This window comes from Helicoverpa zea, chromosome 1 (genome assembly GCF_022581195.2).
Source record: "Helicoverpa zea isolate HzStark_Cry1AcR chromosome 1, ilHelZeax1.1, whole genome shotgun sequence".
Classification (NCBI taxonomy): Eukaryota; Metazoa; Arthropoda; class Insecta; order Lepidoptera; family Noctuidae; genus Helicoverpa; species Helicoverpa zea.
In genome coordinates, this window is record NC_061452.1 from 10,255,470 (window position 1) to 10,271,090 (window position 15,621).

The 15,621-nt window shown below is 38.6% G+C and overlaps 3 protein-coding genes across 3 annotated transcripts; 2 read left to right on the forward strand and 1 right to left on the reverse strand.

Moving 5' to 3' along the window:
- Nucleotides 1-1,191: 1,191 nt before the first annotated feature.
- LOC124633929 lies at nucleotides 1,192-2,488 on the forward strand. The gene has a single exon (XM_047169344.1). The coding sequence runs from the start codon at nucleotides 1,192-1,194 to the stop codon at nucleotides 2,308-2,310; it is 1,119 nt and encodes a 372-aa protein (XP_047025300.1). The 3' UTR covers nucleotides 2,311-2,488.
- A 194-nt stretch (nucleotides 2,489-2,682) lies between these two features.
- Nucleotides 2,683-8,754, forward strand: LOC124646345. The gene is made up of 5 exons (XM_047186473.1): nucleotides 2,683-4,260; nucleotides 4,705-4,905; nucleotides 6,953-7,187; nucleotides 8,289-8,395; nucleotides 8,656-8,754. The coding sequence occupies exons 1-5, from the start codon at nucleotides 2,683-2,685 to the stop codon at nucleotides 8,752-8,754; spliced, it is 2,220 nt and encodes a 739-aa protein (XP_047042429.1).
- A 1,938-nt stretch (nucleotides 8,755-10,692) lies between these two features.
- Nucleotides 10,693-15,491, reverse strand: LOC124633499 (endoribonuclease CG2145-like). Its single transcript, XM_047168742.1, has 7 exons — nucleotides 15,277-15,491; nucleotides 13,523-14,555; nucleotides 13,229-13,340; nucleotides 12,340-12,424; nucleotides 11,513-11,656; nucleotides 11,329-11,417; nucleotides 10,693-11,110 (listed from the first exon to the last, which is right to left on the reverse strand). Exons 1-7 carry the CDS (start codon nucleotides 15,335-15,337, stop codon nucleotides 10,877-10,879), a joined length of 1,758 nt encoding a protein of 585 aa, XP_047024698.1. The 5' UTR covers nucleotides 15,338-15,491; the 3' UTR covers nucleotides 10,693-10,876.
- Between the last annotated feature and the right edge of the window lie 130 nt (nucleotides 15,492-15,621).

Sequence of the window (15,621 nt, forward strand, 5' to 3'; positions counted from 1 at the left end):
TATCTGTTGTATAGAAAACAAACTGGCACTTATTACTATTTACCGATCGCCATCCTACAGGCATAGGCAAAATTTTGAAAATTTCTTGGATAGTCTAAATAATGTATATGAAAACCTAACGGGGTATGGTAGTGTTGCCCTAATAGGAGATATTAACATAGATATAAAATCTGACAATGAAGATGAACGAAGCAATGAGTATCTAATATTAAATGCAACATATGGGCTGTTACCAACTCACACCTCTCCAACTAGGCTTGGTAATTGCTTAGATCACATTTTCCTAAAATCTACACTTCCAGCCACATCCATACTAGTTGAAACTTACATCACTGACCATATACCGATCTTGCTGTCCATAGAAAAACTTAACTCAAAACAAAAACCAAACAACATTGTGAATAAAGTAGATTATGAAGCCATTAAAAAAGAGCTCGAAACCTCAGATTTTTCTGATATTCTGCAATCACAAGATGCCAATGTGACCACTGATAAGTTTATCTCATTCTTAACATCGGTAATAATAAAACATACAAAAATAGTTAACATCTCTAGAAGAAAAAGAAATATTAAGCCGTGGATAACGCCAGGGCTATTGCGCTGCATTGCAAACAGAGACAGACTTCATAAAAAGACAGCCAAGACTCCTGATAATTTAATTTTAAAGATAACGTATACAAGATATCGCAATTTTTGCAATCGCCTTCTCCGGAGACTAAAAACAGAATACGAAAAATCTGAAATTCGTCGAGCTGGCAACAATCCTAAAGCCTTATGGAACGTAATCAGAGACTACGTCACAACTGACAGTTGTGACGTCTATCGGTGTAGATCTGTGTCCATACTTTTAATTCTTAAAAAATAATAAACACTTGTTTCGGCTCAGTGACTTTATTTATAGTGAACACAGTGAAACATACAGTGACATATATTAAAGTGGTTAATAAAAACAGTGCTTAAGGTTCTAAACTATACAAAACAATACTTACAGTGACTTTGCGTAATTGAGTTCTACCCTCTATTTTTAATAAGTGTCGGATATTCTCGTCTCTCTCGATTTGACAGACCGACGGCATAGACAGAGGGCTGATATTCTCGTTATCTGTCAACGATCGACATCGAGTTAACAGCGCCATCTAGCGTGTGAACGGCGAATCACCTCAGACGCAAGTTACCTATTTGCCTACCATCATGCCTGGTGTCAATTGCCACGGTTGCGGTCGCTTTATGGTACCGGCAGAGGGCGCTAAATGTGGTAAATGCAAAATGGCGTACCACAGAGGGTGCGTAGGAGTTGTAGCAAAAGGCGTTGTCCCTGCAGGCTGGCGCTGCCCAGAGTGTAAGAAGAACCTGTTAAGGGACAATAGGGCGGATACTCCAGTCAGAGGTCTTGCGGAAAGCCCTCCCTGTTCTAGCACCAGCCCTGTAGAACATACAAGCGTGGTGCCGAGTTCACCCAACACCAGGACTGTTAGTTGTTCCAGCCCTTTACCTGAGACCGTCGGGCAACAATCTGCGAGTCTATCGTCTGTTCCTCCTGCGCCGCAAGCTGGCTCCGACTTGACTCTAGTGGAGGAGTTGAGGGCGATGCGTGCTGACCTTCTGGAGTTCCGCAGCAAGATGCTGGAGGAGATGATGGATCTTAAATTATCCATGCAGAGCTGCAATACCCGTATTGACGGCCTGGAGGCCAGAATTAATGCACTGGAACAGCGGCGGGAGACCTCCCCTTCCACACATTCATCCGTGGAGGGGATTGTGGAAGAATTAAGGAGGGAACTGAACGACAGGGATCAAGACCTTCTCAGTAATGACATCGAAATCTCAAATATTCCCGAGAGCACAGCTGACAACCCGGTTCACATTGCCAAGGTAATAGGCCTCAAGTTGGGGGTCACGCTGGAGGAACGTGACATCGTCAGTGCGGAGCGGGTGGGCGGTAGGCAGCTCAACGCCACAAGCTCTGCCGGTCCGGCGGTGCCGCGGCCGCGCGCCATAGTGGTACGCCTGGCGCGGCGCGATGTGCGCGACCAGCTGCTGGCGAGTGCGCGCGTGCGCCGGGGCGCGACGACTGCTGACCTGGACATGTCTGGCCCGCCGCAGCGTTTCTTCCTTAACGAGCGCCTCACTAAAACTAATCGCCGGTTGTTTCGGAAGGCGCGAGACGCTGCTAGCCTCTTCAGCTGGAGGTTTGTTTGGACGAAGCGAGGTCGCATACTGGCTAGGAAGGGCCCGGGTGACTCCACCCAAAGAATCCGCACCGACGAGGACATTGCTGCGATTATTGGATCTGTCAATGAAACAACTTGATTACTGTCTGTTTTTATTATTTTTGTCATTGTGTGTGTCTAGCATTCATGAGTGGGGGAATATGCGTCACACTCTTTTCTATCAGGGGGTTATCATATTTTGCTTATATGGTGAGTCAAAATTGTTTCAAATCTATATAACTATATTATATAAACACGTTAAATCTTACACTAACATTTCACAAAAATTATTATTATATACATTATATATAGAAGCTATACACATTATATATCAAAGCTATATACACAAACAATATCTACAAAAACTATATATATTTTATACAATAGCTATATACATTATACACAAAAAACTATATACAGTACAAACAAAATCTATATACATAATTAAATTTACAGTACATAACAAATGCAAATGACTCCAGCTAAATACATCAAGTTTGGTTTGTTAAACGCAGGTTCACTGGGGACTAATCAAGATCAATTTCTGATAGCCATGGGCAACTATTCCGTGGATATAATGGCTATCAACGAAACTTGGTTGCGCAAGGGTGAGGATGGCCGCGCGCCTAGTGTGCCTGGGTATAGACTTAAACACATACCGCGTCCCACGACTGTCCGTGGTGGGCGAGGCGGAGGGGTCGCATTTTACCTTAAAAATGGAATCACTGCGCGCATCAGACCTCATCCTGAGCACAGCAATGTGGAACAGCTCTGGCTGAACCTCAATGTCAATAAAAAAAAACTACTTATTGGCACTGCTTATCGTCCACCATGGCTAGAGTTACATACTTTTCTGGACGCCTTGACTGACAGCATTAGTGGGTTGGCACCTTATGATCATCTGATTCTGTTGGGAGACTTTAACGTTAATATGTTAGATGTTGATAGCACAAAAACGAAAGAACTTACGGAGTTTCTCAATCACTTGAATATTCAACAGCTAGTGCAAACACCCACACACTATGTGGGAGACAGTAGTTCGCTAATTGATGTTGTCTGCACAGATGCTCCTACTCGTAACGTCATTGTGAATCATATTAGTGAGCTTGGCCATCACTCGTTTATCACATGCGAGACAATTTTTAAAAAGCCTACGTTCAAACCCAGGTCGGTTGTATTTCGTCCGCTCAAAAACATACTGGAGGACTACTTCATAATGGATTTGGGGAATATACCATGGTCATCGGTTGGTGACATGAGTAATGTTAATGATATGGTGCAAACATTTAACTTCTTTTTGAATCAGCTTTTTGATCTCCATGCTCCTCTCAAAAGCATGACCTTTAAAACCCGTCCCACTCCGTGGATAACTGATAATGTTAGGCTAATATCGAAGATGAGAGATGAGGCAAGGGCACGGTTTCGCAAAACTAAGTTACCAGGACATAAGCAATATTATCTTCAACTCAAGCATCAAGCTATTACGGCCCTGGCTAGCGAGAAGAAATCATATTTCACAAAGAGCATCAATGACCATATTAAGGACCCTAAACTGTTATGGCGCAACCTAAAGTCTGATGTGCTGCCAGATCACACGCAAAGATTACTACCAGGACATTTCAACAACCCTGATGAAATTAATGCTGCGTTCCTGGATGTGCCGGGCAACTGTCATCTAAATGTGTCACAGCAGTCCTACTTTGAGACACATAGCTTTGGTGATGCCACATTCAGTCTTACAACGACCAACGCCGAGGCTGTTCTTAAGATAATTAAGAGCCTGGGATCTAATGCACAAGGTATCGACTGTATCAGCCTTGATATGATATCCCTTGCTTTGCCTAATGCCTTGCAAGCCATTACTGATATAATTAACTGCTCTATTACCACGAGTACATTCCCTGAACTATGGCGATGCGCTATCGTCCGACCTATATCCAAAAATAATAATCCAGTCAGTACAAAGGACTTGAGACCTATCAGTATTCTGCCTTGCCTCTCCAAGATTCTAGAACGGGTAGTCTACTCCCAAGTAGTAAATTTTCTGGAGGTAAATAAAATTCTTCCAGATCTGCAATCAGGGTTTAGACAGGGTAGGGGTACTGCAACGGCTTTGGCTGATGTTGTAGGGAATATTCTTGAAGCGCGCGATAGGGGGGAGGGTACAATCCTGGCATTGCTAGATTTTTCCCGCGCTTTTGACGCAATCAACACCACTCTATTGTTGTCCAAATTGGCTTTCTACGGCTTTGACCCTGATGCAGTTGAGTGGTTTAGAAGCTACCTCTCCGATCGATCTCAGTTAGTGGAATTGCACACAGAAGATGGGTCAAGGGTGTCATCCGCCCCCCTCCGCGTGTCGAGGGGCGTTCCTCAAGGCTCGATTTTGGGGCCCCTGTTGTACATACTGTACAGTGCAGATATCACAAAGTCATTCATTCACTGTAATTACCATATGTACGCCGATGATATACAATTGTACATCTCTTTCAAGGCTGATGAAACATCTGTGGCTGTGCAGAAAATCAACGAAGATTTGCAGAGAGTGGTTGAATGGTCTGAAGTGAACTCTCTGGTACTTAACCCCCTTAAATCGAAGTTTATAGTTCTGGGTTCTAGGAACCAAGTGCGTACAATCTTGACCACTAATCCTGCGTTGACAGTCATGGGCGAGAGCATTGAGAGAGTTGAGCTAGTATGCAATCTGGGTTTAACTATGGATCCCGAATTAAGGTTTGAGGCCCATATCAATAATGTTCTGCGTAACTGTTTTTATAGACTGAAGGTTCTGTATGGAATACGAAAGTACCTGTCCATCCCATTGCGCAAACAACTCGTTGACAGTCTTATTCTATCTAGGCTAAACTATTGTGATATAGTGTATGGACCATGCCTTCTTTCTAGGACAGAACACGTTATACAGCGTATTCAAAATGCCTGTGTTCGGTTCTGCACAAACATTCCTCGAAGAAGCCACGTGACTCCGTACATAAATAATCTGGATATATTAAAGATGGCAGCCAGGAGGAGGCTGCACTTGGCCAATTTGCTTTTTGGAGTTATTGATTCAAAAAAACCAGAATACCTATATAGCAAGTTGACCTGGAAACCCATCCGTTCAGATCATGGTCTCCGGTCCGTGGTATGCCCTCTGGTGGTACCAATGCATCGTACCATAGCATTCCGAGGTTGTTTCAAGTTTGCAGCCACACGCTGTTGGAATGATATCCCTCCACCATTGCGACGCCTGAAATCAAAGTTACCATTCAAATACCTACTTAAAAAACATTTATTAAGGGAACAAACTGGCTGATACGCATGGTAACTGTTTGTATTGTCACTTACCTACGGGGTCATGGCGTACATGCGCTGGTGTAGGGATTTCCTGAGGCGTGGGATGCATTGGAGGCACACTTGTAGCAGAAGCGTGGCTCCTGATCGTTGAGCAATCTTGGAGGAGGGGCTGTGTCGGCTCATATTGCTCCAAATATCCTTCATCTGTGTTCTTTGTTATGTCCTCATATATTTTTATGTACCTGTGATATCAATTCATTACGATTTTAATGTTAATTCTAAATTTAATTAAATCATTATTATTCCTTACTTTTTATATTCCCTAATTTAACTAAAATGTTGTTTTTTAATTAAAGTTGAATGCTGCTTACTACGTACTATTCGCAATCCACGTGTAACTTCTACTCACCCACCGTCATGACAAAGCATATTTTATAACACCTCGCACGATCCCAAACTGGGATAAGATAAAACTTAGTCACTCGTTGCTCAAGATACTTATCTCGTATGATACATACACACTATACAATATTTTGTAAAGCATATTACCCTCTTATAATAAAGTACGAAAGCGTCGGTCGCCATTAAAAATACATTTTTATTTTCAGTAGCTGAAATAGTTTTTGACAGATGTTTAAGTTACAGCACTGACCTCTATGGTTTACAGGCATAGATAATTAATGGCGCGACCACATGTATTTTGATCATATGGAGTAAACTAATTATATTCTATTATATTCTTCAAAGAAACACTATTTATTTAATATATATTTAAACACAATTTATTTAACACATATTCGCATAATCACCCGTTGGACGCCATAACGTTAGTTTCGGCTGTCGCTGAAAATCAGCGCTGGGACTTTGTCTCGCACGGGGTCGCAGCATCATGCTGAGCGAGGGCCGTATTGCGTGGTTGTGACGCATACTACCCCCTCATGTTTGTTTTCTTTCTATTTTAGCCCTTTTTTGTTTTATTTATTATATTGATTGTTTATGTAGGTACTTATGTATGCGTCCTCAATTACGTAATTAAATGTATTTTCTTTCTTTCTTTCTTTCTTTCTTCTTACATAACCCATACAAAACAAAATAAAAAATCGCCTACAGAACTCTTAAATATCCATAACAATCCTGCTACAGCTGTTGGCCAGGTATGTTCATATTTTACTAATATTGGCAAGGACTTAGCACATAAAATAATTTCTGAGAGTCAAAACAGACGGTCAGATCTATCACAAAATGAATCTCCCCCCTCGGTAAACTCATTTGTTCTCCTTGAAACCAATGAAAGTGAGGTGGAATCTGTAATCTTGCAGTTACGTAGCAATTGCGCAACGGGATGGGATAAAATATCATCCAATCTATTAAAGTGTTGTAGAAAATCACTGATAGGACCCATAACTCATATACTCAATCAATCCATTAAAACAGGAGTATTTCCCCAGGCATTTAAAAAGGCAGTCGTCCACCCAATTCACAAGGGAGGAAACAGAGACTGTGTCGACAACTACAGACCTATATCAGTATTATCAGCATTGTCTAAAATACTCGAAAAACTTTTGAATACCCGACTTAACGAATTTTTAAATAAATACAACATTATTGCCGATAACCAGTATGGCTTCCGAAGTGGTGTATCCACTGAAGATGCTGTACTGGACCTAACACAGTTCGTTGCAAGTAAACTAGACGACAAAAACAAATGTTTAGGCATTTTTCTAGACATGGCGAAAGCGTTCGACACAGTCTCTGTTCCCATACTTGTATCTAAACTAGAGACTATAGGTATCAGAGGAAACCCTCTTCTATTATTCAAAGATTATTTAACAAATAGGACACAGCAAGTTCAAATCGGTTCCTACCTTAGCGACGAACAGCTTGTAACGTTTGGTGTGCCTCAAGGGAGTGTATTGGGTCCAACCTTATTCAAAATTTATATAAATGACCTCTGTAAAATCTCCTCACCAAATACAAATATATACAGGGTTACTGGTAAGTAGACCGCATCCTTTCAGGAGGTGATAGTATAGGTCAATACGGACAAATTTGACCCTGGGATACACTGGGCAAAAGTTAACCCATTTCAAGATAATCGAATTTTAAGATCTTTTCTTTACAAGTCGTCTAGGTACATGTATACATTTTTATTACTAGTTAAAAGTCTTGTTTTTGCAGATTTTTGTGTGTTTTGTGGCTGTTTGGATAGCTAGATAAATGTAGATGTTTTTTAAGTATTCTGCACAAAAAAATGAAGAGTAATATTTTTGAGAAAATATCTACTAAAAAAGTAATTGCTGTTCGCTATAATTTCCTCTGTGATTTGTGCAGTTTTATGGTTTGTTATTATGTAATGATTCATCTTCTATCCAAAAACACACAAAAATCCACAAAAACGAGACTTTTGACTAATAATGAAAATTTATACGTGTACCTAGACGACTGATCTTGAAACTTGATTATCTTGAAACGGGTTAACTTTTGCCCAGTGTATCCCAGGGTCAAATTTGTCCGTATTGACCTATACTATCACCTCCTGAAAGGATGCGGTCTACTTACCAGTAACCCTGTATACGTACGCAGATGACACTGCGATTGTGATACATGGACCTAGTTGGGAATCTGTTAAAGAGATGGCTGAGGATTGCCTTGCTGGAATGATGGCTTGGTTGAATGCTAACCTACTAACTCTAAATCTAAATAAGACTTACTATGTAACATTCACGATAAGGAAAAATAAAAAACCGTCCAATTCATTTAACATAATAGCACACTCTTGTCCAGATAAGTCACAGAACTGTCAGTGCCAACCTCTAACATCTGCTACTGTAGTCAGATATCTGGGTATTCAAATTGATGAACATCTTCGCTGGGACAAACAACTGAACAAGGTAATGGCCAGACTGAGAACAATGATTTTTCTATTTAAGACCCTCAGAGAATCTGCATCGCCAGAGCTCCTCAAAAAAATCTATGTATCACTGTGCCAATCTGTTATCAATTACTGCATCCCAGTATGGGGTGGAGCGTCAAAAATCAGATTCCTTGAGTTGGAGCGGGCTCAAAGAGCTGTCCTCAAAGTCATGACTAGAAAGCCATTTAAATATCCAACAACACACCTTTATGCTGACTGTCAGTTGTTAAGTATCAGGCAGCTTTATGTGCTCGCATCTATTCAGAGAAGACACAGGACAGTTTCCCCACTCCAGTGCAACAACAACAGACGCAGGAACCCCCCACCTTGTCCTAGAGTTTCACATACAACATCCTTCGCAGAAAGACATTACTATGTCATGAGTTCTAAACTTTACAATAGAATAAACAAAAACTGTAACATCCAAAATCTAACCACACATGAAGCTAAAAATTTAGTTAAAAAGTACCTATTACAACTAAATTACCAAGAGACTGAAAACTTGCTTACCTTTACCATATAATCATACACATCATCATCATACAATCATACACATACATATTACACCACACATGTACTATATATATATCTTCACAATTACACCAACACACCTCACACATCACATACCAAACACTACTTCTGCATGCATTATTTTTTTAAATTTTGTATAAAAATAGAAAATAATAATAATTTCTCTCATCGTAAATCAATAAAGCAATGACATGATCTGAGCAGTGACACACAAAAGTTAATCAATTATGATTGAGACTTGTACTGAACAAACTATCTCCTGAGATACAGGCTATACCTAGTTCAGGGGATAGGGTGTAACGTTTGTGGCATATGAACCACTATAATATAATGTGAAATTATGTGTTACTATACTAGCTTATTACTTGTATCCTTGTGGTGAGAAATAAAAATTTTTTTTTTTTTTTTTTTTTTTTTTTTTTTTTTTTTTATAGCAACTTCTCCACTATTCTACCTACTTTTACAAAATAATAGGATGATAGAACTAAAACAGGATATGAATGCACTTTTCATTTTAATATCTAATAACGCTTAAAAGTCATCGATTCTTTATTTCTAACACGACGAGATCCAAAAATGTTGCGGGATGCGCGAACTGTTCCTCATGTCTAGCCCACCCTAAGTAATGTAAAACGCTCATGACGCGATGACGTGGGCGCTGCAGCCTGTATTTCGGTATTGATTTATCTTTTTGGAGAAGCTTATTAACTACTTGCCATATTACTTGTTTGTTGTTTCAGATAGCACTTTAATTAAACTATAAGCCCCAGCTGCTCATGTTACCCCTTTAAAAAATCAAATAGCAATTTCATACATTTAGCCATTGATTTCGATGATGCCTCCTATGCAGTATTTCATTACTTATTATTACCTATAATTTGAGTTACTTTTCGTTTGCGCCGGGCTTGGGTTTTTTTTGAGCATTGTCCTTTTGAGAGTTTTATTTTTAAATTGCCGCTCTTTTCTGGAGTCACCTATCATTGTAAGGCACTCTTTAGACGTTTAATTAAATTGCATAGTGTAATGAATTATCCTTTATTAACTGATTTTTGGGGGCAATTTCGTTATTGTTTAATGTTGCAATTTTATTATAGAATACAAATAAATAGGTAACAGTGTCTCACCAAATATCTCACTACCTCAACTCAGTTACCCGGCCAACCGACCTCTTGCCCCCTTTGTAAAACTAGTGGTCACTTCTGGTTTTTTTGAACCTCGTTATGACAAACTGGTCTTTCATCCACGGACCGAGCATGCCAAGCATCGCTTAATTAACCTTATGAGCGGTCGATCCTTGCGGTTGTTACATAGCCACCAGGGCCCCGATTCTCCTAATTTTACTTAAGCGTCATACGATTCACGTTCGACTCGGTTCGACTGAGATCCAATCCCGACTCGATTACGATTGAAGCGTATGTGGCATTCCGCTATTTTTTCTCTGAAATAAACGTTTTTATCCTTTTCTGTCATTCAATAATGAATCATTTTGTCTGCAAATGATTTAAGATTGCAAAATGATTGTACAGCAAACTACCGTATAGACCAAAATCACCAAAATAGCAGACCAATCGCACACCAATCAAATGTCAATCGAATACGATTGGTCTTTTATTAGTAGCAGAATGCCCGATTTGGTTAAAACTGCTATTGCGATCATATTGCGATTCGATTTCTATTCGATTTTGTCATTATTAACTTAGGAGAATCGGGCCCCAGGTCTTTTTTTGGTGAATTGAAAGACAATTTAAATAAACTTATTTTATTTATCTAATAAAAAAATATGTTTAAGTAATGTCTAAAGAAACAAAATTTTGTGAGGTAATAGAGTATTTTGCAAGCCTTCCTGAAAATCACACAAAAATCTTGCGAGGAGTTACAACAAAATGCAATCTTTTTAAACTAGAACATCATAATTGTTAAAGATGTTCTATATTTGTGGGAAAGCGCTTCCTATTAAATTTTTACTGCGGTAACGGAAAGTATGTGTGATAATGTTAACGTCTCTGGTTCCCAACTTAAGTTTGCAGTCGTTGTCAGCGCGTGTTACAAAGCAGAGGGTGTAAAGTGCCATCTCCAGCTCTGGCGAAGTACCAATGAAGATAGTGCTTACAGGCTTGTCGACACCTTGTTGGTTAAAATGGAACTTCATGACGGTCCCTTTCTGGAAATAGAATTAAATATTATTGTTTTCAGTAACTTACTAAAGTAGAATGTACCTTAGTATATCGTAATGAATGTCTATTAGTAAAAAAAATCATGGAATGTTCGAGAAAATACATGATTTTTGTGTATTAAAGAATGCTGCACGCAGAGGTAGGTACATAAATACATACGTATGTGGTAATGCTACCTATAGTTTGAAATTGAAATTAGACTTACATCATTTAGTTCTGAGTATTTCAAATATCCCAGGTAATTAGCTCTATTGGCTGCTTCTTCTTTTGCAAAATAAATCCAATTATGTAAACCTGTGACATGTAGAAAACATATGTTCATACTCTTGAAATTATTAGGTACCTAAATGTATGTTTTTATTATGTATGTTAATGTATATTCTTTTTACCTAAAACATCTCCATTTTTGAGTTCAGATACAAAGATATGTTCGAAGCCCGAGCTGCTTATTTTTCCTTTTCCTCTTGAATATAAACTAAACCACAGCTGCTTAAGGAAGTCTCTTTGTTGCCTCGGGTCTGGAGTCACGTAACCTGTAACCATATTGTCAGGTACATGTTTAAGATATGGATTCGTGTTTTATACGAACGGGGGCGGATACTCTCAAAACACGTTGTAGGCACATCCAAACGATATAGTTGAAAATTCACATAGGTAGATACAATCACATCAATTAAGTACATAAGGGACTATATCGTGAGAGTACCTACATACAGGAATGAATTTTATCCAGTGCGCAAACTTTGTCAACCTATAGTTAAATAAGTTTTATAGATACGTATATTTTTATTTTGTAGTGTTTTAGTACAAAAAAGAAAAGTTATTGATATCGAAAGATGTTTATTTTGTAACCGATAGTACGGTCACAGTCGTCACAGTATGCACGGCGGCAACGCGAAACCGGTTTACTGACGGAGCTCCGCTCGGCGCGCGTAAGAATAGTTGGTATCCATATTTTGCTGATTTTAGGGCGGACAAAAGAATTAAATATTTTTTTTACTGATGATGCAGATGTGTTCTGTTAACGATTCTGGACCACCAGTTTTTTTTGCGCACTGCTTAAAATTCATTCCTGTATAGGTAGTGTATAAGAGAGTTTTTAGTGATGTACATAAGGGGGTACAGTGGGCTAGAACATAGAGAAGTATAATGGAATTACATAAAAATATAAAAGAATTACGACAGACAGATCCACCACTGAAGTTTTATTCCTTACCTTTATTTTTGAGGAACGTCATTAAATGTCGCATAACAGTTGTAGACATCACAGCATCCATAAAAGCGTTTTCTTCGTTTCTTTCCTGTTATAATAATTTACATCAATTTCAACTGAAGCGCAATTATATTATCAAATCACGAGTTTAGTTTTCAGGATTTGTATTTGAAAACCCTAATCTATCAAACTCAAACCCTTATATCCAGCGATTCTCCTCTCGTCCTTAGGTTAAAACATAGAAATACAATAAATAAATTCTTCCTAAAAAAATATTGATACTCTGATAAACAGCCTCCACTAAAATAAACATCTTTATCATCACATCATACATCATCGTTTTGTTGATTTTTTTAGGATTATTATAATACCCAACTTTTGTGCAATTTCGTGAAGTTTGTTTCTGAAGAGAATACCCCTAAGTAAATATTGTAAATAAAGTGATTTATCTTTGTCGAGTTCAACAGTTCAATAACAATTGTCAGTGTTTATGACCATGTTATTGTATTTATTTGGGTCGAAGGAGAGTTCTAATCTGGCGGAAAGACCTTTACTACGCTATTTAGCTCGTCATAATTCCACCAGGAACAAGAAGAAAATATGAGTCAAATCGTAGGATTCGGAAAGAAATTAGACGTTAACTATTTATTTTATAGGAAACTAGCCGTTTTCCCGCGGTTTCACCCGCGTCCCGTGGGAGCTACTGCCCGCACCGGGATAAAATATAGCCTATGTTACTCGCAGATAATATAGCTTTCTAATGGTGAAAGAATATTTAAAATCGGTCCAGTAGTTTTTGAGTTTATCCATTACAAACAAACAAAGTTTTCCTCTTTAAAATATTAGTATAGATTACCTAAGTACCCTAGTTTATTCATAAAAAGTTTGTTACCTGAGGTGTTACGTATTCATTGACCAATGTGTCCCTTTCGTAATTGTCCAACAATGGAACAAATTTTTGAATTGTCGGAAGGTCCCACACTTCAGGAGATATGGTGATTAATCTGTGACATAAAGTTAATAATAATTACCTACAAATTTCTAAAATATTTCCAAGGCACTAGCTTTTTAGCTTGTATGACGAAATATGTAGGTACCTACTCAAGTCTGAGTCATTACATTGAAGATGTTTAAGCACAAAAATATAAATGCATTAAGTATATCTCTTTGCTTGGAGAATACTTACGGTAAAGGTGCCTTGTCTTCTGTTGTATGCGAAGTAGTTTTTGCTTGGTAGTTAACGGTTATATATTTAGCGGCATTGTTAGTGTCTTTCCTTAACAACTCTTCACTTAGCGCTTCTAATTCAGCATCAGTTACAGTGTTTGTGTTTGTTCCTGATCCTCTATTATTATTATTTACTATAGAACTCGGCAAAACAGGGGTCCCTGGACGAGTAGTAGGAGAACCAGGCATTCTCGTTGGTGGTTTAGATGTCGTAAATGTGGGAGAATTAGGTCTGTTGCCTGCCACAACTGAGCTGAAGCTCATTGGCTTTGGTGTGTAAACCGAACCTGTTAACATCGTCGACTGAGTCAACGGCTGTGTGAATCTTGTTGGTGGCAAGGTCGCAGTAGACGTTGGTCCATTTTTATTACCTTGTACGGCTGAACTGTAACTAAATGTTCCTTGATTTGGATTTTTATTATTATAGAAATTTATTAGATCTTTGACTTTTCCCCCAGTGGGCTGGTTATTTGGTTGCGTGGGCTTCAGGGTTGGAAATTGAGGTGCCACATAGTCCCTTTTACCAGAAGATGATTGCGTTTGTGTTGAAGGCGATTGTGGCGAAGATGGAGGACGGAGTGAAGGGAACTGTGAGGCAAAATTAGATCCACCACCATTTTGACTATTTGAAGAAATTTGCATGTGGCTATTTCCACCTGTGTTTTGGTTATTTTGCTGTGTTGGCTTAACTGTTGGGAAACTAGGTGCAACATAGTCCCTTTTTCCGTTAGATGATTGGCTATTGCCTTCTCGCCCAGTATGTATGTTCGTCACCCCAGTTCCCTGTGATTGTGACGGTGGAGGGCCCAGCGCTGGAAATTGCGATGCGTAATTAGGACTGCCTCCATTTTGGCTACTGGATGTTTGCGTCTGACTACCATATGACTGTGTTCCTACATAATCTCGTTTATTTCCATTCGTTTGAACACCTCCTTCGTGCAGTAAAAAGTCAATATTCGCATTAGGCCTTTGCTGTTTATTATATTCTAAACCTGAAATAAATAATGTGAAAACAAAGGTTGAAATTAGCAAAAAAACATAGCCAAACATTCGTCGTAATGCAAATAACGATAACATAATTATGAACACTTGGACACTACTTAATAGTTACTTACTACGTAAGATTACTCACTTTTGTAAATTGGGGGAAATAACGAGTGTTTTTAAATTGAAATTATGTTTACCATTCCAACAATCGCCTACTATTGATCGTTACAATAACAATACAGTGATGTACCTACTTATATTGAAGGTAATGCGAATCATCTTACACTTATCTGTAGCGCTCTAAGCTTAAACATTTGCGGATTTGACCTCAAGCGACAATAGTTATCTTCACATAATATAGGTACCTATTTATTACATTAAAGCAGACGATAAACAAAGTTTCTGTGCTTTTGGTTTGGATTTCGCGGGAAAATCCAGTAGAACGTACATCGGTTGGTATGACTAAATTATGGCCACTCCTCATAAAAACCATAATTACCCATTGTGGTTTTAGTTAAAGCTTCTATATTTAATAAAAGGCACAGGGTTTAATTACTACAAAAAAGTAGTTCTCAATATAAATTACTTGTATCAATATGCTAGCTGCTGCCTCGAAGGCATGTTGCAGATGAATGCATGTGTACTTTTTTTTCCTTAACTTGGCTTAGTTTCAATGAATTTTTAAATAAATTAATGTTAAGCGATTAAGGTAGAAAAATATCTCACCTGAAGTAATTTGCAAGACTAATAATATTGCACACAAAGTTTTAGTTACACACTCTTCCATATTTTCTTTGTTTATGTAAAGAAACACGTTCTCAAAACAACATCCGTGTTTGTACCAATATGCTACTTTAATATTATTTTGATACTGTTACAGCACAGTAGGTACGGGTACACTGAACGCCTTGACCGTACTACCGAGCTGAGATTATTCAGTTCAATTCTGCCTCAATATCACTCGAGAAGCCTGGTTGGAGTGGGACCACTAATTTCTAGTATTCAATCTATCGCGAATTTCGACCTTACTACTGCAATTACAAAGTTTATTTTTTATTACTTTTATTCATT

Excerpts from the sequence above, each read along its gene's own strand:
- LOC124633929 (XM_047169344.1), top strand. The coding sequence starts at position 1,192 with ATGCCTGGTGTCAATTGCCACGGTTGCGGTCGCTTTATGGTACCGGCA.
- LOC124646345 (XM_047186473.1), top strand. The coding sequence starts at position 2,683 with ATGACTCCAGCTAAATACATCAAGTTTGGTTTGTTAAACGCAGGTTCA. Across the intron at positions 4,261-4,704 it reads AAGTAGTAAATTTTCTGGAG|GCTGATGAAACATCTGTGGC; the intron begins GTAAATAAAATT and ends ATCTCTTTCAAG. Across the intron at positions 4,906-6,952 it reads GCATTGAGAGAGTTGAGCTA|GCATTTAAAAAGGCAGTCGT; the intron begins GTATGCAATCTG and ends GTATTTCCCCAG.
- LOC124633499 (XM_047168742.1), bottom strand. The coding sequence starts at position 15,337 with ATGGAAGAGTGTGTAACTAAAACTTTGTGTGCAATATTATTAGTCTTG. Across the intron at positions 11,657-12,339 it reads GACGTTCCTCAAAAATAAAG|GTTACGTGACTCCAGACCCG; the intron begins GTAAGGAATAAA and ends ATATGGTTACAG. Across the intron at positions 11,418-11,512 it reads CAAAAATGGAGATGTTTTAG|GTTTACATAATTGGATTTAT; the intron begins GTAAAAAGAATA and ends TACATGTCACAG.